Raw genomic sequence first — 24,577 nt, forward strand, 5'->3', positions numbered from 1 at the left:
GTGGAATACATCTATTATAGCAGGTGACGTGAGCACATGTGCACCAGGTTGCAGCTGCTTGCTCCTCGCAGATCCTGTGAACACCCCACAAGGCAAAAAAGAACTAGCCCTCACAACAACAAGGCAGCCTCAGTCAGCTGCACATGACGCAGGGCCTTTCATCCCCAAAATGTGTACTGTACTTTGGAACACTCCAGTCTATAGCATGCACAGGAGAGAACATTACCAGTCAAGACGCTGTACTTGCTTCTTGGAGGAGCAGGTCAAATCTCTGCCCACCCATCTTGCCTGAAAATCTCTACAGTGTTATTCATTTCTGTCCAGTCTACTCTGCAGTGGTTCCATCTACTGAGACCTTCGCTATCCCACCTACTGCTGTTACTAATTCATCTCTAACAACGACAATACTGATGGGACGGGGACCTATCGATACAACTGTCCTTTGTTGCATACTGTATCACAATACAAGTATTCCCTACAAGTGTAGTGCCTAATAATTCCCACATATCTCCTTTGTCTTTCTTGTTGTTGTTGTGGTCTTCAGTCCTGAGACTGGTTTGATGCAGCTCTCCATGCTACTCTATCCTGTGCAAGCTTTTTCATCTCCCAGTACCTACTGCAACCTACATTCTTCTGAATAGTCCCCGCCCAGAGATCCGAATGGGGGACTATTTTACCTCCGGAATATTTTACCCAAGAGGACGCCATCATCATGTAATCATACAGTAAAGCTGCATGCCCTCGGGAAAAATTACGGCTGTAGTTTCCCCTTGCTTTCACCCGTTCGCAGTACCAGCACAGCAAGGCCGTTTTGGTTATTGTTACAAGGCCAGATCAGTCAATCATCCAGACTGTTGCCCTTGCAACTACTGAAAACGCTTCTGCCCCTCTTCAGGAACCACACGTTTGTCTGGCCTCTCAACAGATACCCCTCCGTTGTGGTTGCACCTACGGTACGGCTATCTGTATCGCTGAGGCACGCAAGCCTCCCCACCAACGGCAAGGTCCATGGTTCATGGGGGGTTGTCTTTCTTATATGCCTAAATATTTATGCAGTATTGGATACACTGCAATTCCTGCCTGATCTACTTCTCATTTTCTTTCTATCTCTCTCGCTTCCTATATATATAAAGATTTAAAAAAAAGTTGTAATTCCAATTTGTTTGTTCAGAGGAAGAAATCCAACGATACCACACAAAACCTGTCACCCCATCCCATGTGTGGATGGTGGAAAGCAACTTAGAAAGCTTCAGTGGGAACCCTCGCTTTTTATTTTTACGATTCAGCAGCTAAATCTACAAACATTTTGTCTGAAGCATTTTTTCCTTCCGCCAAAGATGGAACTGTGATCCCAACCTCCATGCTGTGAGAGTACATGAGGCAATATTTCATAACTTCTAATTGGGAACCCAATTAGCATCATTGTATTCCTTCAACATATTGAAAAGGGGGTTACTCAACATGACACTGTGGTCATGTAGCGAGCTATGACATATCATAACAGGCAGTATACTGTGACCAGATCTTAAATATCATTTGGACATCGAACAGATATTGGCTCTAAGCATTACAACACTTACACAGTGTTTATTGCCCTCACACCTACCTATCATTTGGTGCACGCTGGTGCAAGTGGACGATGAATGTTCGATGATTTATGGAGCATGTAAGAGTCTGCTGTTGCCTTGTATGCCCGTTTAGATACCTCTCATATGTGCCTCTTTCTGTACAAACTGTTGCTTGGTATGGTAATATACCAGTATGGGGAACTCGGCAGAAGTGGTGGATACGATGATTAGATCAGTGGTAAGTTATGCATCTTACTGGAGCTACTACCATTGTTGGCAATGTGTTGACCACTGTTATTTGTGTGCTGTCAATTTCCCATCAGTACTGTCTGCAGGAAACTGTCCTCTGGCCCCCATGTGAAGACACTCTCCTGAGTAGTATCTCTTTGTGCAGCGCGTCAGCTGTTGGAGACTGTGACAGCGGGGCCACTCCCACCCCCGCCACTCAGCCACACAGCGACCACGGCGGGACCCCTGCCACAGCCGCACCACCCACCACTCAACGCCCAGCCGCTCCACCTGATGGCAATGCCCTCTCTCTTCTGCGGTGAGTTCTGTCACTACAGACGCACATCTTCCACATCCACAGTGTTGCTTATGCTGGCACTAACCAAACGCTGTGGAAAAATATTGAATTTAGCAGTATTGCATTTTTATGTCTTAAATGAAGCAGAGCTTATGACTGTTAACAGCAAACTTATTGTTTCAGTTGATTTCTACAACCATCATAGCAATCATGTACAGAATTGCACTAAGTTTCGAGAGTGGATGTCATTCCATTGATGCTCCACATACTTTTTTCGATTCACCGTGTATGCAGACTGCCCCTAAACATTTTACAATTGAGTGAATGTTTTCTGCGTTTAATTTTAAAAAAATATTATCTCCTTATTTGTTTTATATTATGCAACATTTGTAAAACAATTGGGCTTTCAAGAGACATTGATAATCTGCTACCTACACACCTCAACGTGGGTTACTAAACTACCAATGGAAGATACGGTATAACTTGCCAGTAGCCAAAGAGGTCTTGATCCAGAACATATTGAGGACCAATGTGTTGACACATGTGGAAGCTCATTAAAATTAATTGTCAGGATTTAAATCTCTTAGTGCACAGTGGTACAGCTTTGTATAATGTGATACATAACTTGAGTATATAGTTTTTTGAAAGGCAAGTAACACATGGCGAGGCAGAAATGACGCCTTGTCTGGTGCCTGTCAGCTGTGTGCAAGTGACGCGCTTTCAGTAGCGCCTGTGGTGCAAGGACATAGATGTCCCTTTACTTTTGTGTCACGTCATCCACTTCTCCTAGCAGTGTCAACCACACAGACGTACTTGTCTGTGTCAACCACACAGCCGTATTTGTCTTCGTCCTATATCTACAGCGTGATACGATACACAGTACATTCAACTTTTAACACAATCCTTGTCCCAGAGCAGATCTGGCCCCAGCGCCCATGATTTCTCACGCTACATTGGCTATGCTGACCATTTTCTAGGCCATCATTATTATCAGAAAGTGAAACGACTCATGCTGACGACTTGTCACAACATAATATCTCTGGTTTAATTCAACATTTCCTGTTCTATTTTCCCATATCTTCTTATTCTGGATTCATTTTGGTGTCTTTCTACTAGACAACAGCTTTGAATAACACAGAGAGCTATCTAGCATCCATACTTACCACTGTGCCTCCTACAGCATGGTCTCTAACGCCTGAACTACATTTAATGGCTATTGCCATTAGCTTGGGCGTAGCCCCCTATTAGGAGCTAACATACATCCACAAGCGACAACATAAGCAAGCCCCTACAAATTAGGAACACTGACTGGATATGCCAGCTGCTATTAAAGCAGGCTAGAGCAAGGAAGGCGACAAGCTCACACACTGACGCGCAAACAAACCGCCAACTCTACCCTACACTCTGAATACGATATATAACCTATTGGACACCAAACGATGATGAACCTAACTGTTACAGATATGCTGACGCTCACCAAGAAGCCAACACTGGCACCCCACTGCAGACGCCAAGTAACACCACTGCACAACGTCAAAGGTATGCACCGGTATGATACCCACTACTAACAAAATCTACCCCTGCATAAGCTATACAGGCAGCAACAAAACGGCTACTGCTCTTACAACCCGCCCCAACTATCGCAGAGGTGTTTCGCGTTGGCTCTTGCCTAGGGACCTTTTCCCCCCACTTCCCTTCAAACCGCTACTCTTCTGTCAACTTTAGACCTAATCCCTCTCCAGAGTCCGCAGCTCGTGGCTTCGCGGTAGTGTTCTCTTTTCCCTACCATGGGGTCCCAGGTTCGATTCCCGGAGGGGTCAGGGATTTTCACCTGCCTCGAGATGACTGGGTGTTGTTGTGTCGTCTTCATCATCATCATTCATCCCCATTACAGTCAGAGGAGGGCAATGGCAAACCACCTCCGCTAGGTGTGGATCTCCTGCATCGTCCCCCACGCTCTGTCAAGGAGAATGCGACTTCATCATCAACATCAACATCATCACCACCACCACCACCACCTCTCTAGATGAGGGCGTTAATCATAACAGACATACACAAACATCGCAGTACCCACATCCTGCGAGACATCACTTAGTGAAAAGTGACCAATATGCAGAGATGGCAGTAGTCCTTTCGTGTTGGGCATCAAGTCAGTGTGGGTGAGGAAGGGCTTCAATCTATTTCTGATTTAAATTTCTGTACGGTTGTTATCGATATGTATTCAGAGTCATGCCCAATATTTGTCACATCACTCCACCATAACTCTTTACTCCTGTATATACTTTTGAGTCGTGCTTTTATTTTATTTTATTTTATTTTTTTTTTTTACGAAGTGTTGATTAGTGTGCTAAGCTCCTAGTATTGGGTTTTCATGAAGAGCAGTGATAAATTAGGTCAATGGTAATTCATTCATCTTAGAGGACCTATTACTGTCGTTGTTACTGTGTGTTATATGATTTGTGTATGGCCGATCCATCAGAAGTAGTAATCTGCTGTCTGACCTCCACATGAAAACACTTTGCCACGTCAGTCTCTCTGTGGGGGCACGCAAGCCACTGGAGACAGTGGGGAATCCCCAGCCACTCCCCTTCACCGCGACCACAGCGACTATTTCTGGACTCTTGCCTCAGCTGCACTGTCCACGGCTCCCCGCCCTCCCACACCTTGTAACGCCACCATGTCTGTCCTACAGTAAGTTCTCTGCGCACATTTTCTACATTCACATTATAACTTACGGGGGCATTCAGCAAGTGTTATGGACCAAAAATGGAATATCACTTTAATGGATTTTTCAATAAAGCTGAGGTTAAGACTTAACAGCAAACTTGCTCACAGACGGAATCTTTCACTTTGAGACAGAGTGTGCACTCAAATAAAACTTCCTGGCACATGTAAATGGTGCCTGGACCAGGAATCGCACAAGGGACCTTAGCCTTTTGGAGGCAACTGCTCTACCAACTGATGATCCCCCGCATAATACTTCCACTAGTAGATCTCATAAATTCCAAATCACACAAAGTTTTCCTGCGATAGTTGGTAGAATTGTTCTCCTGGTAGAAAGGTTATTGTGGAGAAGTGGCTTAGCCACAGCCTGTGAGAGTGTTTCCTTTCTTAGCCAAGCGGTCTAGGGCGCTGTGCGGCTGGTCCCAGTGGAGGTTCTAGTCCTCCCTCGGGCATGGGTGTGTGTGTGTGTGTGTGTGTGTGTGTGTGTGTGTGTGTGTGTGTGTGTGTGTGTTTTTAGGATAATTCAGGTTGAGTAGTACGTAAGCTTAGGGACTGATGACCTTAGCAGTTAAGTCCCATAAGATTTCACACACATTCGAACATTTTTTTCCTTTTTTCTGGCAATGCTGGTTCTGCAAATTTCGCAGCAGAACTTTTGAGAAGTTTGGAAAGTACGGCATTAAAGGATGTAAAGCTATGAGGGCGAGTCCAAAGTCGCGCTCGGGTAGAGCCCTTTCGCTGTTGGTAGAGCACATGAATGGTAAGGCTATAGTCCCCGTTTACAGTTCCAATTGTAATCTTACCCTCCCACATTAAATTTTCCAGTCTCTTCATTAGTTTAAAAAGCTTTTACTTACTTCATTTTCTCGTTGTTGGCTGCAGTCACGCCTAGGAGATTATTCTTGAGGCTGTAAGTCCTTTAACTCAGTGGGTTCCTGTTGATCTGATAACTGATGAAGTAATTTATCTTTCTGTGACATTTTTCTTTGCTTTTCCCATTCTTTTATGTCACACCGTCTTTACAATTTCCACTTCCATAAAAACAATAATTACAGTGTTAATGCCAAAATTAAAACATGTCTGATTCCATCGGAGGCATGCCCACTATTCCTAACATTCTGCGGTACTAACTATAATCCAAAGAGTTTACAAAGCAAAAGAGAATACAAACTTTCTTGACAAAAGAAGAAGCTTCATCAAGTTATATCATTTTTTGTAAGTGAGTCCAGAGACCAATTTAATAATTAGAATTAGATTGTGCAATTAATAATATGAATTTTAAGTATGCCAGATATTTCGTAATTTCAAATATTTCTAAAGAAAGATTAATTTTAACTGAACATATATATCGATTGTAATAAATTAATTTCTTTTTTATACATTTTAGCCTGAAATGTAATGGATCATAGACAAAATAAAATGAAATTCATTTACTTAAACAGCTGAGATAATGTTCACCTATACAAGAATCGAAAGTATACTTGGTATCGACTATTTCTATTAAAAAAGGGTAATGTTGAGGAGGATGTCCCATTGCACGATACGGAACAGTTTTAATCCACCCCAGCAAACTTTTTGTTTCAGTCGATCCTACCTCCTTTACATTAGCGGGTTCATTTTGGCGGCTGAATGTCATACCTTCAATTCTACACTTATCATCCTCGACTCACCACATGTCCATACTGCCTTTAAACATTTCATAGCTGGTCAATTCTTTTGTGATGTTTACATTTAGAAGAATAATATCACCTCTGTTCTTTTAGATTATGCAGAATTTCGAAACCGATCTTGCTTTCAAGAGACAGTGGCCATCTGCTGCCTACACACTTTTCTGTGGGGCACTAAGACAGCAATATAAAAAAAATTGTTACAGCCGACACCTCTTTTACTGGACAATGGTGGCGGAAGTAGTCATGGTGTGGAACTCGTGGAAATTTAAAAATTTGACACATCCAGAACCCGATTAAAATTAATTGTTGGTTCTTATATATCTACTTATTTTCTACTGTAGGATACATAAAATTGTTCTCAGTTGTCTTGGAAATCAAGTAATGAGCAGCGGAATGGAAATGTCTTGGTTGGCGTCTTTCAAGAAGCTCTCACAGCACACGGACATAGATACCCTTGCTTTCTGTGTCACGCCATCTGCTTCTCCTACTGGCAAAAATCACACAACAGCCACTCTGTTTGTCCCGTGTCGAAAGCGCAGCAGCATATCCAGGGCGCGTGATGTTTCAAATTGTCACCATGCTGGTCCCAGAACAGTACAGGCAGTTGGCGCTTGTGTATTCTAACAGCACGTATGTTTCAATTGGCGTGAGTCCCTGTGGATGTCGAGGCACACTCCTGTCGGTTACGGTTTTTAGTGTCACAAATAGCCCCAGGAGCCAATGGCCTTGCCGCAGTGGCAACACCAGTTCTCAACAGATCACCGAAATTAAGCGCTGTCGGGCTGGGCTAGCACTTGTATGGGTGACCATCCGGTCTGCCGAGTGCTATTGGCAAGTGGGGTACACTCAGCCCTTGTGAGGCAAACTGAGGAGCTACTTGATTGAGTAGCGGCTCTGGTCTTGGAAACCGTCATACGATCAGCAGAGTGGTGTGCTGACCACATGCCACTCCATATCCCCATCCAGTGACGCCAATGGGCTGAGGATGACACGGCGGCGGGTCGGAACCGTTGGGTCTCCATGGCCTGTTTGGGAGGGGTTTAGTTTAGTTTTTGATAGCCCCAGGAAGTAACATCACACATGTTAACGCCTTCTCACATCATATCACTGGTTTCATTTATCGTTTTTAATTGTATTTTCCATATTTTTGTATGTTCGATTTATTTTCATGCCTTTTTTCTGCAGACAGCTGGAATGGAATAACTCAAAGAGCTCTTTAGCCTCCCCATTTACTGTTCTCTATATCCTACAGACCAGTGGCTGATGCCCAGGCACGATAATTGAACTATATGTAGTACATAGTGTTGTTGCCTTTGAAATTTATGAGTGATTGTTGTTATGTATTCTAAATCTGCCAGCCAGTCATTGTCACATCAGTCCAGCATAACTGTCGACTCTTGTATGTACCTTTCATCTCTGCTTTATTTCGGTGCATGCCGTCGATTCAGATGCCAGGCTATTGCTGTGGGGAACTCTCGAGAAGCATAGTGTAAACTGATTAGAGCAATGGTAAGTCATCTATCTTAGCTGAACCACTGTTTTTGTCGGCAATGTGTATCCCATTATTTGTGTGTGTGTGTGTGTGTGTGTGTGTGTGTGTGTGTGTGTGTGTGTGTGTGTGTGTGTGTGTGTGCACAATTCCTCAGCACTACTGTCTATGGTAAGCTGTCCTCCAGCCTCCAGGTGAAATACTATCCTAACCATTGCCTCTCTTTGCAGACTGCCAGCAACTGCAGACGGCAGGACCACCCCCGCTACTGAGCTGCACAGCAACCGTGGCTGGACTTCGGTCACAGCTGCACCACCCACGACTCTGCACTCCACACTCTGGCCTGATGGCAGCACCGCCTCTACTCTGCAGTGAGTTCCATCACTACATGTGCTCTTTTTCCACATCCATAGTACAGCATATAGCGGCATAAGTTAGAAAAGCAAATCGTTTTATTGTACACACATCAAAAAAAGTTTTGCATCAGCTCGGTTCCGAGAGTTCCAGAATCTGTGCAGTCAATTAGAATATAGATCAACATAGGCACCATTTCCGCCCTTTTTATTGCTCATGAAAACCACACATTGCATGTTGTACCACCATGCAGCGAGACCTTCAGAGATGGTGGTCCAGACCGCTGTACACACCAATACCTCTAATACTCAGTAGCATGTCCTCTTGCATTGATGCATGCCTGTACTTGTCGTGGCATACTATCCAAAAGTTCATCAACGCACTGATCATCAACATTGTCTGTCTCCTCACCAGCGATTCGGTGTAGATCCATCAGAGTGGTTAGTGGGTCACATCGTCCATAAATAGCCCTTTTCAGTATATCCCAGGTATGCTCGATAGGGTTCACATCTCGAGAACATGCTTGCCCCTCTAGTTGAGTGATGTCATTATCCTGAAGGAAGCCATTCACAGGATGTGCAAGATGGCGGCGCGAGTTGTCGTCCACAAAGACGAATGCCTCGCCAATACACTGTCAATGTGGTTGCACTATTGGTGAAAGGATGACATTCACGTATCGTACAGCCACTACGGGGCCATCCATGAGCACCAGCTGCATACGTCGGCCCCACATAATGCCACCCCAAAACAGAAGGGAACCTCCGCCTTGCTGCACTCGCTGGACAGTGTGTCTAACACGTTCAGCCTGCCGGGTTGCCTCCAAACACTTCTCTGACAGTTGTTTGGTTGAAGGCATATGCAGCACTCATCGGTGAAGAGAACATAATGCCAATCCTGAGCAGTCCATTCGGCACGTTGTTGGGCCCATCTGTACCTCGCTGCATTGTGTCATGGTTGCAAGGATGGACCTCGCCATGGAGCTTATGTGCACAGTTTGAGTTGTAACAAGATGTTCTGTAGCTCCACGAAAAGCATTATTCAACATGGTGGCGTTACTGTCAGGGTTCTTCCGAGCCATAATCCGTAAGTAGCGGTCATCCACTGCAGTAGTAGCCCTTGGCCACCCTGAGTGAGGCATATCATCGACACTTCATGTCTCTCTGTATCTCCTCCATTTTCAAACAACATCGTTTCGGTTCTCTCTGAGATACCTGGATACTTCCATTCCTGAGAGCCCTTCCTGGCACAAAGTAATAATAGAGACACGATCGAACCGCGCTATTGTTTTTCTAGGCGTGGTTGAACTACAGACAACACAAGCCGTGTACCTCCTTCCTGGTGGAATGACTGGAACTGATGGGCTGTCGGATCCCCTCCATCTAATAGGCGCTGATCATGCATTGTTGTTTACATCTTTGGGCGGGTTTAGTGACATCTCTGAACAGTCAAAGGAACTGTGCCTGTGATACAATAGCCACAGTCAACGTCTATCTTCAGGAGTTCTGGGCACTGGGGTGGTGCAAAACTTTTTTTTGTGTGTGTATTTGGTAATATCCTCATAACGTACCTTGTTATTCACCAGCAGAGCTCCCCTTGTTTGCATCTGAATCTCACACTTATTCGTACACCCACTAGCTTGCTCCTGCCTAACCATAAACTTGTAGCTGCAGTTAGAGCTTCAGCCTCATGTACTTATCTCTACGCTGCACTGCAAGACAATAATGGCTGTGATTGCAACAGGAAATGTCGAGATGTACTACTCAAGATGACGAGAACGATGAGAGCATACAGCACACTTCGAAGATGCCTGCAGAGTGTGACTATAGTGATGTGCACAGCCATTATCCTCTGTAGATCTGACACGTGCTTCCAAGTTCCGTGGAGCCGAATATCTTGAACATCAGTCAATGTCAGTTGTTAATGTTAGAACTCTAACCAAAGATGTACTGTCTTTGACAAAGTACGAAAGGAGAACACTTAAGTTACACCTTTGAGGTAAAATATTTAACTAACACATCTCACTTGCTCCACCAAAATCGTCCAAAGTTCCATTTAAGTACCATGCCACTTAATTGTGTGTTTTAAGTGAATCTAAGTTCATGAATCTCTTGTCGAGCCTTGTTCAATAGTCTGGGTTTTCTAAGATTGGCCTCTCAATATACAAACACTTTGCTGTCGTTTCTTGTTGACAATATCACCTTATTCCCAAGAATTAGCAGTTTGCACTCAGTTAATACAAGGCAGAAATCCAATCTCCATTTGGGTCGCAATTCCTTAACTCTTTTGTAGAAAGATGTATAGTATACTGCTGCATCCATTTCCAGTGAGCTACCACAAGAATTCAAAAATCTTAGCAATAATCCACAAGCTTTCAAATCTAAACTGAAGTTTTTTCTCATGCGTCACTCCTTCTATTCTGTCGATAAGTCCTTGGAAAATTAAGCTGATCCCTGTGTTATGTTGTTGATTGCATTTACATGAACTTATGACTTGTCTTTTTTTGGGTTCATAAACACTTTATTTTGTCTGCTATCACTTTTATGTTGTACTTTCATGTACTGACACGTTCCTTGACCTTTGAGACTGGCTCCTTAATTTGGTACTACGAAACTAGATGTGTAAAATAAAAAAATTAAAGAAGTTTCTCCTGGTCACAGTGTTAAACAGAATACACTCACTCCTTTGGATTAAACACTGACCTAAGACACTTTCCTGCATTTACTTTAATTATAAAACTTGAGAGATTAGCTCAGTCAAAGTTCGATCAAATCACTGCACTATTTGGAACCAGTCCAAACAGAAATTAGTTCTCACTTCACTATTCAATTCAGAACACACAACTGGAGGACACTTTTCAATGAATTACTTTAGTTTAAAATTTAAGTTGTGAGCACAACACATACTGAAAACTCTTTATCTTTTTGAAGTTAGTAGAAATTCCATTATACACACTGCATCAATTCAGAGTAAACACTACTTGACAATTAACACTATCTTAAGGGTTTTTCCCATTCAGTTGTTGCCAGTTTGAGATCGTCAGGTTAGTGCACCCATTGTCTGATTTTATGTATTCAGTAGCAAGTGAAAGTTTATCTATAGTCAGAGTCTACTTTCAGAACAGTCAGAGCTTGGATTTATCATTGTCATATTTCTGTGAACTACATGATTTTGAAATTTTTAGAGTGTGTCGAGACGAAGTTCGATTTGCGTACCAGACTTCTTTGACACTGACTGTGATTTCATTAGCATGAGAAAAATTACCAGCAGTCACTACTGTACAACTTCAGAAACATGTCAGCTTCCATTTCTTACTGTGTTAAACTTCCATTCTTGCCAATTAACACGAATCGAAAATATCTAATTTCTGTTGAAAGAATGGTCGATCTGATTACAACACATATCCAGTGTTTCGAGATACGATTTAATCACTACTGAAACTTCTGGACACCTCACTGCCACTCATAAATATACTGTAAAACTTAGTAAACCAATCCTTTCGATCATTAGAGGTTAATTCGATGTGTTTAGCTCACAACTATGAGTCTTCATTACACAACATACTCCAAGTAATCAAAAGTACATGAACACCTCCAAAAACATACGTTTTTCACAGTATGTGCATTGTGCTGAGACTTACTGCCAGGTACTCCCTATCCGCGACCTCAGCAGTCATTAGACATCGTGAGAGAGCAGAACGGGGCGCTGTGCGGAACTTCGAACGTGGTCAGCTGATTGGGCGTCACTTGCGTCATACGTCTGTACGCGAGATTTCCACACTCCTAAACATCCCTAGGTCCACTGTTTCCGATGTGATAGTGAAGTGGAAACGGCAAGGGACACGGACAGCACAAAAGTGTATAGGCTGACTTCTTCTGTTGACTGACAGAGACCGCCGACAGTTGAAGAGGATCTTAATGTGTCATAGGCAGACATCTATCCAGACCATCACACAAGAATTCCGAACTGCATCAGGATCCACCAAGTACTATGACAGTTAGGCGGGAGGTGAGAAAACTTGGATTTCATGGTCGAGCGGCTGCTCATAAACCACAAATCACACTGGCAATCCCAAACGACGCCTTGCTTGGTGTAAGGAGCGTAAAAACTGGATGATTGATCAGTGGAAAAACTTGTGTGGAGTGACAAATCACAGTACACAATGTGGTGATCCGATGGCAGGGTGTGAGTATGGCGAATGCCCGGTGAACATCATCTGCCAGAGTGTGTAGTGCCAACAGTAAAATTCGGAGGTGGTGGTGTTACGATGTGGTCGTGTTTTTCATCGAGGGGGCTTGCACCCTTTGTTTTGCGTGGCACTATCCCACCACAGGCCTACATTGATGTTTTACGCAAATTCTTGATTCCCTCTGTTGAGGAGCAATTCGGGGATGGAAATTGCATCTATCAACACGATCGAGCACCTGTTCATAATGCACGGCCTGTGGCGGAGTGGTTACACACAATAACATCCCTATAGTGGAATGGCCTGCACAGTCCTGACCTGAATCCTTCAGGACACCTTTGGGATGTTTTCGAACCTCTCCTCAGCGCAGCACTCCGTGAAGAATGGGCTGTCATTCCCCAAGAAACCTTGCAGCACTGGATTGAACGTATGCCTGCGAGAGTGGAAGCTGTCATCAAGGCTAAGGGTGGGCCAGCACCGAATGGAATGCCAGCATTACCGATGGAGGGTGCCTCGAACTTGTAAGTCATTTTCAGCCTTGTGTCCGGATGCTATTGATCACATAGTGTACATGACGAATAAGGAGCGACGTGGAGGACTTTCGTCCGCGACGAAGAAAATGACTAAATGCAGTTCGTAGAAATTCTACAGCCCACAGCTTTTTGATATTATAGTATGTTCCTGCGCATTAAACGACTCGACGGAAATGCACAACTACATCTGCCGCCATCTTCTAGTGTGACTTTTACTTTTAAAAGTATACTATCTATAATTTCTTATACGTTAAACACCACTTGTAATCCAAGTCAAGATATGAAGAGATCATGTTTATCCGCTACGTGTCCAGTTTCTCGTGGAGAAAAATATTTGCCGCGCGGTTTGAGGCGCTAAGTCACGGAATGCATGGCCTCTCCCTCCGGAGGTTCGAGTCCTTCCCCAGGCATGGATGTGTGTATTGTTCTTAGCATAAGTTAGCTTAAGTTGTGTGTAAGTCTAGGGACAGATGATATCAGCAGTTTGGTCCCTTAGGAATTCAGAAACATTTGAATATTTGAAAAATACTTACAGCGGGCACCTATTTCTTGACAACAGCCGAATAGCACTCACTCAGGAACTCGTGGAAGCTGAACTACTTCAGACAGATAACAATGGCTCTGAGCACTATGCGACTTAACTTCTGAGGTCATCAGTCGCCTAGAACTTAGAACTAATTAAACCTAACTAACCTAAGGACATCACACACATCCACGCCCGAGGCAGGATTCGAACCGGTGACCGTAGCGGTCGCTCGGCTCCAGACTGTAGCACCTAGAACCGCACGGCCACTCCGGCCTTCTCAGACAGATAACAGCTCATTAAAATTAAGCATTAGATGTTACATATCTACTTCAATTACACAAAAATCATTTCTAATATTGTAGGATATCCATTATGTGATCGAAAGTATCCAGACACATGGCTGAAAATGATTTACAATTTCGTGGCGTCCTCCATCGGTAATGCTGGAATTCTGTATGGTGTTGGCCCATGGTATGGTGTTGATGACAGCTTCCACTCTCGCATGCATACCTTCACTCAGGTGCTGGAATGTTTCTTGGGGAATGGCAGCCCATTCTTCATGGAGTGCTGCACTGAGGTGAGGTATCAACATCGGTCGGTGAGGCCTGGCATGAAGTCGGCGTTCCAAAACATCCCAAAGGTGTGCTATAGGATTTAGGTCAGGACCATGTGCAGGCCAGTCCATTACAATGATGTTATTGTCGAGTAACCACTCTGCCACAGGCTGTGCACCATGAACAGTTGCTCAATCATGTTGAAAGATGCTATCGCCAATCCCAAATCGCTCCTCAACAGTGGGAAGCAAGAAGGTGCTTAAAGCATCAATGTAGGCCTGTGCTGTGATAGTGCCATGCAAAACAACAATGGATGAAAGTCCCTCCATGAAAAACACCACACCAACACAACCGCATCCAAATTTTACTGTTGGCACTACACATGCAGGCAGATTACGTTCACCCGGTATTTGCCATACCCACACCCTTCCATCGGATCACCACATTGTGTACCATGATTCTTCACTCCACACAACGTTTTTCCACTGTTCAATCGTCCATTGTTTACGCTCCTTACACCAAGCGAGGCGTCGTTTGGAATTTACTGGCGTGATGTGATGAGCAGCCGCTCGACCATGAAATCCAAGTTTCCTCACCACCCACCTAACTGTCATAAAACTTGCAGTGGACCCTGATGCAGTTTGGAATTTCTGTGTGATGGTCTGGATAGATGTTTGCCTATTACACATTACGACGCTCTTCAGCAGTCGGCAGTCTCTATCAGTCAAAACACGAGGTCGGCCTGTACGCTTTTGTGGTGTATGTATCTCTTCACGTTTCCACTTCACTACCACATGGGAAACAGTGGACCTAGGGATGCTTAGGAGTGTGGATGTATGATACAAGTACAGATGTATGATACAAGTGACACCCAATCACCTGACCACGTACGAAGTCCGTGAGTTCTGCAGAGCACCGTATTCTACTCTCTCACGATGTCTAATGACGGCTGAAGTCGCTGATATGCAGTACCTGGCAGTAGGTGGCAGCACAATACCGCTAATATGAAAAAAAGTATGATTTTACGGGTGTCCGGATACTTTTGATGACATTGTGTATATACTGGGTCTGTGTTTGTTTGTTTGAAAAGCGAGTAGGTAGCGGTGAGATGGAAATGACGTCTTGGCTGACATCAGTCTGGTCGACATGGGCGTGATGGTGCGTTTTCAAGCAGCTTCTGTTGCGCGCAGACAAAGAGGTCACTTCTATTTTTTGTTGTGAGATCCGCCTCGCCCAGTGGCACCATTTACGTAAGCACCAGCCTCTTTGTCGTACAGTCACTGTAGCACATTATTCCTGGCACATGTGCCGTTTCATGTTTTTCCCATCCAATCCCAAGACAGAATTGGTACCATTACACATGTTTTCTCACGGAATACAGATGTCACTTGCCATTTTTTGTGCCATCAGTAGGGGCAGAAAGTGAGGTCGCACATTCTGCCAACCTCTCAAAACATCGAATCAGTGATACCACACTGAAGTGACGAAAGTCATGGGATATTTCCTAATAACATGTCAGAGCTCTTTTTGCCCGTGGCACCGACTCAACAAGTCGTTAGAAGTCCCCTGCTGAAACACTGGGCCATGCTGCCTGTAGCTGTCCATAATTGCGAAACTGTTGCCGATTCAGGATATTGTGCACAAAGCGACATCTCGATTATGTCCAGTAAATTTTCGATAGGATTCATGTCAGAGGATTGGGTTCACTAAATAAAATGCTCGAACTGTCCAGAATGGTCTTCAAACCAATTATTGTTTGGGAACATGAAATGCTTGAATGGTTACAAATGGTCGCAAGTAGCTGAACATAACTACTGCCAGTGAATTGTAGGTTCAGATTGGACCAGACGACCCAGTCCATTCCATGTAGGCACATCCCACAGCATTTTGGAGCCACCACCAGCTTGCACAGTGTCTTGCAGACAATCAGGGTCCATAGTTTCGTGGGGACCGCGCCACACTCGAACCCTACCATCAGAACTTACTAACTGAAATCAGGACTCATCTGAACTGGCCACGGTCTCCAGGTTTCTAGAGCCCAACCGATATGGTCACAAGCCCACGAGAGATACTGTAGGCAATGTCGTGTTGTTATTAAAGGCACTCGAGTCGGACATCTGCTGCCATACCCCATTACCGCAAAATTTTAATCACTCTACAAACGAATACGTTCCTCGTGTGTACCCCATTATATGACACAGCATTTATTGTCCATTAGCATTGACAATTCTACGCAAACACTATCGCTCGCATTCGTTAAGTGAAGCACGTCACCCACTGCATTGTCTGCGATGAGTGGTAATGTCCTAATTGTGGTATCCATATCGGAGTGCCCCACGCATCTAGCTCAAACTACCTCTCGGTGTTCCAAGTCTTATTTCCAGTCGCGCACTCATAATCACATCAGAAACCTTTCCACATGTCCTACCCGAGTACAAGCGACAGCTCTGCCAGTGAACTACCCTTCTGTACGTTGTGTGCGTGATACTGCGGCCGTCCATACCTACACATATCGTTATGCCAAGACTTATCTCAGTGTACATTATTCTTTCCTATGTTTACTTCATATTCCTTTCTAGGTGGATTTATTGTGTGTTAGCCACCAGATGCCGTGTTGTTTGTTTTCAGTAAGGCATTTGACACCGTCCCACATTGGCATTTAATGAAAAAAATACAAGCTAACGGAGTATCGGAGCAGACCTGTGATTGGATTCAAGACATTCTTGCAGATAGAACTCAACACGTCACTCTTAATAGAACTAAATCGGCAAATGTAAAGCTAATATCTGGAGTGCCACAGGGAAGAGTGTTAGGACTGATGCTGTTTACAGTATATGTAAATGATCTAGTAGAAAGTTTCCGATGCTCTTTAAGGCTATTCACAGATGAAACAGTTGTTTATATCAAAGTAGCAACGCCAGAAGATACTAAGAAGTTGCAGAACGACCTGCAGAGAAATGATGAATGTTGCAGGTTCTGGCAGTTGACCCTGAACGTAAATATATGTAACATATTGCTCATACATAGGAAGAGAAATCCACTACTGTACAGCTACACTATTGATTACAATCAGCTGGAGACAGTGTCTGCCGTAAAACATCTAGGTGTAACTATCCAGAGCGACCTTAAGTTGAATGATCATATAGAGAAGATAGTGGAAAAATCAGACACCAGACTCAGATTCATCGGAAGAATCTTAGGGAAATGAAACTCATCCGCGAAAGAAATGGCTTACAAGGCGCTTGTTAGCCTGATTCTTGAGTATTGTTCATCTATATGGGATCCCTATCTGATAGGACTAATAGGAGAGACAGAAGATCTAACGAAGAGCGGCGCATTTCGTCACGGGGTAGTTTAGCTGACTACAGAGCGTTACAGAGATGCTAAACAATCTCCACTGGCAGACGTTACAAGAGAGGCGTCGTGCGTCATGGAGATATTTACTATTGAAATTTAGGGACAGCACATTTCAGGAGGAGTCTGACAACATATTACTTCCTCCCACATACATCTCGCGTATTGACCATGAGGAGAAAATTTGATAAATTATAGCCAATACAGAGGCTTACAGATAATCATTCTTCCCACGCACTATTCGCAAGTGGAACAGGGTTGGAGGGATCAGAGAGTGGTACCGAAAGTACCCTCCGCCACGCACCATTAGGTGGCTTGCGGAGTATGAGGTAGATGTTTACACAGAGTAACACAAAGAGATTTTTAGCACCTCTGTGTCCCATCTGTTCCTCTTTCAACCTGACTCCAGAAATGTGAGCTACAAACACAGATAATTGCAGCCCCACGCCATGTGCGACAATAAAGCAATGAGGTTAATGTGAAAAAAAAAAAAAAAATGTTGCTTACCGTTTTAGTCAAGTTTAGTGTTGTCTCCTTCAAAGCAGTTCCTATCTGATTGCACACACTTTTTCCAACGTTTCTGCCACTGATGGTAACATTTCTTGAACTCATCTTCTGTAATATCATCCAAAAACCTCGCCACACCTTTTTGGACATCTTGTGCAGTTCGAAAATGGTGTCCCTTGACTGCTGTTTTGACTCTTGGAAATAGAGAAAAGTCGCATGGAGCGATATCTGGTGAATAAGGTGGCTGTGGTAGTACTGAAATTTGTTTTGAGGCTAAAAATTTCTGTACTGACAGAGCAGTCTCGGATGGCACGTTATTGTGATGCAGAAACCAATTATCTGCAATATTGGCACTGACCCGAAGAACTCTTTTACAAAGTCTTTCTAAAATTTCTCTGTAGTAATATCGTTTAACTGTTCGTCCAGGAGGCACCCACTCTTTATGATCAATTCCCTTCGAATCAAAGAAGCACACAAGCATGCATTTTGCTTTTGACTTTGACATGCGAGCTTTTTTAGGTCTGGGTGATCTCTTTGAGCACCATTGCGAACTTTGGCGTTTTGTCACTGTATCGTACTGAAAAAAACCAAGTTTCATCACGATAACAAATCTGGACTGATTTCCGTTACCTCTAACAGATCGACTGCCACATTTTTCCGTGTTTCTTGCTGTTGTGATGTGAGATTGGGTCACATGGCTCTGAGCACTATGGGACTTAACTTCTGAGGCCATCAGTCCCCTAGAACTTAGAACTACTTAAACCTAACTAACCTAAGGACATCACACACATCCATGCCCGAGGCAGGATTCGAACCTGCGACCGGAGCGGTTGCGCGGTTCCAAACTGTAGCGTCTAGAACCGCTCGTCCACTCAGGCCGGCCGGCGTTGAGAGATTTTTTGGGACCATTTTTGCGCAAATCTTTCTCATACCAAGATCTTCAGTTATTATTCGACGAACCGTTTCTCGATTGATGTTCAGTCCTTCTGCAATATTTTCATTTTCATGGATAATCTTCGATCACATCGTACGAGTTCACGCACCCTGGCCAAGTTGACATCCGTCCGTGAGGTTGATGGTCGTCCACTGCGGTCTTCATCTACAACATTCGTTCTGCCTTCACCAAACATTTTATACCAACGAAAAACTTGAGCTCTTGACATAACCTCCTCTCCAAAAGCCTTCTGAAGCCTACCGTAAGTTGTCGTCGCGTTTTCACCCAGTTTAACACAAAAAGAAATGGCATACCGTTGCGTAATATTATGCGGTTCCATTTCTGTGACGAGAAACTCAAACACGTGTAAATTTTTACAACAACTCACGACTGAGCAGCTGCATCGAAGTGCCACTTGGACTAGAAGCAGCTTATAGACCAAGGTCAAAGATATTGGGCCTGCGCAAGACTGCAGAGTTGTCACATCTTGCAAGTAAAATCAATCTCATTACTTTATTGTCGCACCTCGTATGTTAAAAGGATATTGCCGTTTCAATTTCTGTGTGATTTTCGTTGTTATGTATTCAAACTAAACTGTCCAATCCCTCCAGCATAACTATTGAAACTTGTATGTACCTTCCAGCTGTGCTTTATTATGTACAAACTGTTGTTTGGTCTGCTAAGCTACTGGTATGAGGGGCTCAGGAGACCGAAATTGTAAAATGATGTGGTCAACAGTAAGTCATTTGTCTAAGTATGCACATTACTGTTGTTGACTATGTGTGTTCTATTATGTGTGTGTAGACAGTCCCCCAGCAGTTACTGCCTGCAAAAAGCTGCCCTCTCGCCCACATGTGAATGCACTTTTTCACGTAGCTTCTCCCACACAGCACACCAGCCACTACAGACAGCTCAGTCGCCCCCACCACTAAGCTGCAGAGCAACCATGGTGACCTCAGCTGGACTTCCGCCTCAGCTACCACGCCCACAGCTGCCAGCCCGACTCCCTCAACCGATAGCGCCGCCATCACTCTGCTGAGGTGAGTTTTGTCATGACATGTGCCCTTTCTTCACATTCATAGAACAACTCATGTGGGTTTTGAACCAAGTGTTATGCCCAGAAAGACAGATGTCTTGTATTTTTTTAATGATAAATACGCTGAAGAAACAAAGAATCTGGTACACCTGCCCAATATTATCGAGCACGCATAATTGCCACAACATGATGTGGCCTGGACTTCACTATGTCTGAAGTAGTGCTGGAAGGAACCGACATCATGAATCGCACAGGGCTGTGCATAAATCCGTAAGAGTATGAGGGGGTGGAGATCTCTTCTGAACAGCATGTTGCCAGCCATCCAAAATATGCTCAATTATATTCATGCCTGGGGATTTTGGTGGCCAGTGGAAGTGTTTAATTTATACTGAGTGTTCCTGGAGCCACTATGTCGCAATTCTGGACATGTCGGGTGTCACATTGTCCTCCTGTAATTTCCCAAGTCCATCGGATGCACAGTGGGTGTGAATGGATGCAGATGATCAGAAGTACATGACACCTGTCAGAGCTGTATCTAGATGTATCAGCGGTCCCACGTCAACTCAACAGGACATGCCCCACACCATTACAGAGCCTCCACCAGCTTGAACAATTCCCTCCTGACATGCAGGGTCCATGGAGTCATAAGGTTGTCTCCATACCCTCACAAGTCCATCCACCTGATACAATTTTAAACAAGACTCATCTGATGAGGTAACACATTTACAGTCATCATAAGTCCAATGTCAGTGTTGACGGGCCCAGGCAATGCGTAAAGCTTTGTCGTGCAGTCATCAAGGTTACAGGAGTGGGCCTTAGGCTCCAAAAGCCCATATCAATGATGTTTCATTAAATAGTTCGCACATTGACATTTGTTGATGGCCCACCATTTAAATCTGCAGAAATATGCGGAACGGTTGCACATCTGTCACGTTGAATGATTCTCTTCAGTTGTTGTTGGTCCCATTCTTGCAGGATCTTCTTCTAGCCCTAGAGATGTCGGAGATTTGACGTTTTACCAGATTCCTGATATTCACATTACGCTCGTGAAATGGTCGTACAGGAAAATCCCCACTTCATCGCTACCTCAGGGATGCTATGTCCCATTGCTTGAACGCCGACTATAACACCACCTTCAAACCCTCTTAAATCTTGAGAACCTGCCATTGTAGTAGCAGTAACAGATGTAACAAGTGCGCCAGACACTTGTTGCCTTACATAGGCGTTGGCGACCGCAGCGCCATATTCTGCCTGCTTACATAATTCTGTATGTGAATAAAAATACCTGCACCAGTTTCTTTGGCGCTTCAGTGTAGTTACCAGGAAAATTTATTCCCTTCATAAAATTTGACACTCAAAAAGGTGTGTGAATTACATTCAGATCAGAATGGGTATGATTTAATAAACGCTGATACATAGGAAATATGCTACAGGCTGTACTCATGTGAGTCCACTGCATCGTATATCTCATATAAGGATGTTGAATGTTATGCTATGAGACCAAGATGTTGTTGTGTTCGATTATATAGTTTACTAAAATAGGCCAGTATTTATGTGGCTGCCATCTTCAAGTCATGTGTGGAAAGTACATAATTTGGTAGCGTATTTCAAATTTTGCAGTAGACAATACATCTTATTATTGAATTATGATTTGCTATGTACCTCAGGTGGCCTTTATGTCTGCATGACATCAATGTATCACTCGCTGTTGCCAAACTATGGAAGTTTGCTCCTTCGATATTGATGGAGCTGTAGTGTGCGTTTAACATTTCCTGGAGCAGTATAGAACTGTTCCAGCAAAAGTTTAACAGCTACAGTAGCTCCATCAACATCAAACAAGCAAGCTTATAATGTAGCATGACAGAAACTGTGACATCAACCTCTTATAGATATCAAGACCACCTGATGTACATAGCAAATCAGAATTCTATAATATGTTGTATTATCCATTCCAAAATTTGAAATTTTTAATCAAACTCCAAATTACACACTTGCCGCAGATAACCTGACGATGGCACTCACACCAAAAGAAGACCATTGTAATAAACAATATAATCGAACACAGCAACATCTTGATCTCATAGTATATATATATATATATATATGTGTGTGTGTGTGTGTGTGTTACAAATATAAATTCTTTTACTAAAATATTGACTGTATTGGTTTGTTGGACACCATTTCTGGTTTGAGTAATAACAGATAGCTGGAAGTAGAGGGACAGAATGATTGATTGATGTTAGGAACCTTTACTTTTCTCATAAATGCATTTAAAAATCGAAGACACTCCAAAAATTAATATAATTCAACACGCAAGAATTCGATTACCCTATTGACATCTGCCAGGTCACTCATGATTCACATATCGAATGTTTGTGCAAAATTTTGAGAGTTTGTCTTCAAAATACGATATGTATGACATGTGTACAATGTTTAGTTAATGTGCAATAAATAATTGAAATAAAGCATCATCTTTTCCCTAGTATCGGTGTGTTTCCACCGAGTGAAATTCTTCCATACAACATCAGTCTTTCTTCTTGGTTCTTGCTTCTCCTGCCAATAATAACGCTCTGATACATATTTGCTTTAGTGCTTGCAGACCAACACAGTGCAATAAAATGGCACTTATAACAAACTCACGTTAATGACTTGCAGGGACAATGTTAAAAGGTAGACAGTTCCACAATAATCCACAAGGGTACTTCGTTGGCATCACGATAAGCACTATAAATAGTTTACTATGACACAACGACTAATGCCTGCCTCCAACATCAGAAACACTTCGAATGCTCATTGGCATTGAAAATCCCTTGGGACATAATCACAGCTTGGGTACGTAATCCACAGTGCATGTTCCAATCCAGTTGCTGCCAAACATGGACAGTCTTACATCCATGGCGCCATGGTAACTGATGTCAAGTGCACCATCTCACCACCGTCATCGCCTCAATGCACACCTCGCGCGCCACCTCATGTGCACTCCTGCCAGCGAAAAGCCCCGTCCTCTGTCAGTGTGGGACACGACCTGATGCCCACCATAGATGAAGTGGTGAGCCATGAGTGGCACGAGTGCCGACATGTCACAGACTCCCCCTCCCCCCAGTAAAATTCAGCCGGATCTGAAAATTCTCCTTCCTTATCCCTTGGTATCTGTCTTAATCGGAGAGAGATGGGCCCTTATCTCCTGACAAGTGTGCAGTTCCTGTAGCAGCACTGTTATAACTTCGTCCAAGCAGGCGTTGGAAGGCCCAATGGTACCGACCGGCCGCCGTGTCATCCTCAGCCCACAAGCGTCACTGGATGTGGATATGGAGGGGCATGTGGTCAGCACACTGCTCTCCTGGCTGTATGTCAGTTTATGAGACCGTAGCCGCTACTTCTCAATCGAGTAGCTCCTCAGTTTGCCTCACAAGGACTGAGTGCACCTCGCTTGCTAACAGTGCTTGACAGACCAGATGGTTACCCATCCGAGTGCTAGCCCAGCCTGACAGTGCTTAACTTTGGTGATCTGGCTGGAACTGGTGGTACCACTGCAGCAAGGCCATTGACAGCAATGTTATAAGGGTAAGATAATCCTAGAGTAAGAATGGTCCCCTATACCGGGTTAACAAATTCTTAGTAATACTATCAGCTGACTTAATATTCCCTTGAAAATTCTTAACGTGGACCTCATTCCAACTTGTTAAGAATTGCGTTCCTTATTTAAGTGTATTGCCTGGATGTTCTTCCTGGTTGTCCTCTACTGATTCACAACTTGCTGTGGAGTCTTTCCTTTAGGCAACAGGTCCTCTAATGCCCACAAATTGCACTGTGGAGTTGCCACCTCATACCCAACAGGCACCTAGGGCAGTGTTGACTTATGTGTTTCACAGAATGCTGTATTGAGTGCCATAGCCCCAATTATCACAGTGAACGTTCCCAGTTGCTCTGGCCCTTGTGATGACACACAATCAATGTAGATCTAATATTATGATTGAGGCATTCAGCAAAAGAAGGGTTTGGGGTAATGTGAAGTTGTGGAAATATGTTTTTACCCCCATCCCTAAAGAGAACTACACAAATGCCTCAACCGATAGACTGGCCAAGATGGGGGCAATGACTTCATTTATTGGATTGGAACCTGTCCTGACAATCAGTAAGGATATGGTCAAACTAGAACTATGTAACTGGCTTAGGAAGCAGCACGTAGAATATTGGACCAAGATCCATAAACAAAAATATGGTAAGGTAGCCCAAGCTATGTTTTAAAAGAAGCTCTGTAATCCTGGGATTGAACAGGAAAGAGATCAAACTCATGACTGGACTTGTGACCGCTCATGTGAATTTCAAAAACCACCTGCACACAGTGGGTATAACGGAAGAAGACCCTAAGTGTAGGATTTTTTATGAGGGTGAAGAAATTGCATCACATCTAATTTTCGAGTACATGGCATTGGAGAGTAAAAGATACAGAATCTTCGGGAAAACTAGACCTGAAGAAATTATGTCTAACAAAAAACTGGTAAAGGGACTCCTTGCACTATTTAAGGGCACTAGTTGGCTTTACTAGTTATACAGAGAGCGATACCACACAAGAAACTCGGTTTTGATGCAGGTAGTGACGGGTTAGACCAAAGTTG

The 24,577-nt window shown here is 43.7% G+C and overlaps 1 protein-coding gene across 2 annotated transcripts in view; it reads left to right on the forward strand.

Annotated features, from left to right (window-relative positions):
* Positions 1 to 24,577, forward strand: part of LOC124719934 (poly [ADP-ribose] polymerase tankyrase-1-like) — a 48,886-nt gene that overhangs the window by 15,573 nt on the left and 8,736 nt on the right. Inside the window, exons 5-8 of one of the 2 annotated variants that reach the window (XM_047245129.1) lie at positions 1,963 to 2,115; positions 3,556 to 3,633; positions 8,208 to 8,348; positions 19,813 to 19,962. In XM_047245129.1, coding sequence (XP_047101085.1) covers positions 1,963 to 2,115; positions 3,556 to 3,633; positions 8,208 to 8,348; positions 19,813 to 19,962 — 522 coding nt within the window. The remainder of the gene's footprint in view (positions 1 to 1,962; positions 2,116 to 3,555; positions 3,634 to 8,207; positions 8,349 to 19,812; positions 19,963 to 24,577) is intronic. The other variant, XM_047245130.1, reaches the window with a different exon arrangement.

Source organism: Schistocerca piceifrons, chromosome 11 (assembly GCF_021461385.2).
Source record: "Schistocerca piceifrons isolate TAMUIC-IGC-003096 chromosome 11, iqSchPice1.1, whole genome shotgun sequence".
Lineage (NCBI taxonomy): Eukaryota > Metazoa > Arthropoda > Insecta > Orthoptera > Acrididae > Schistocerca > Schistocerca piceifrons.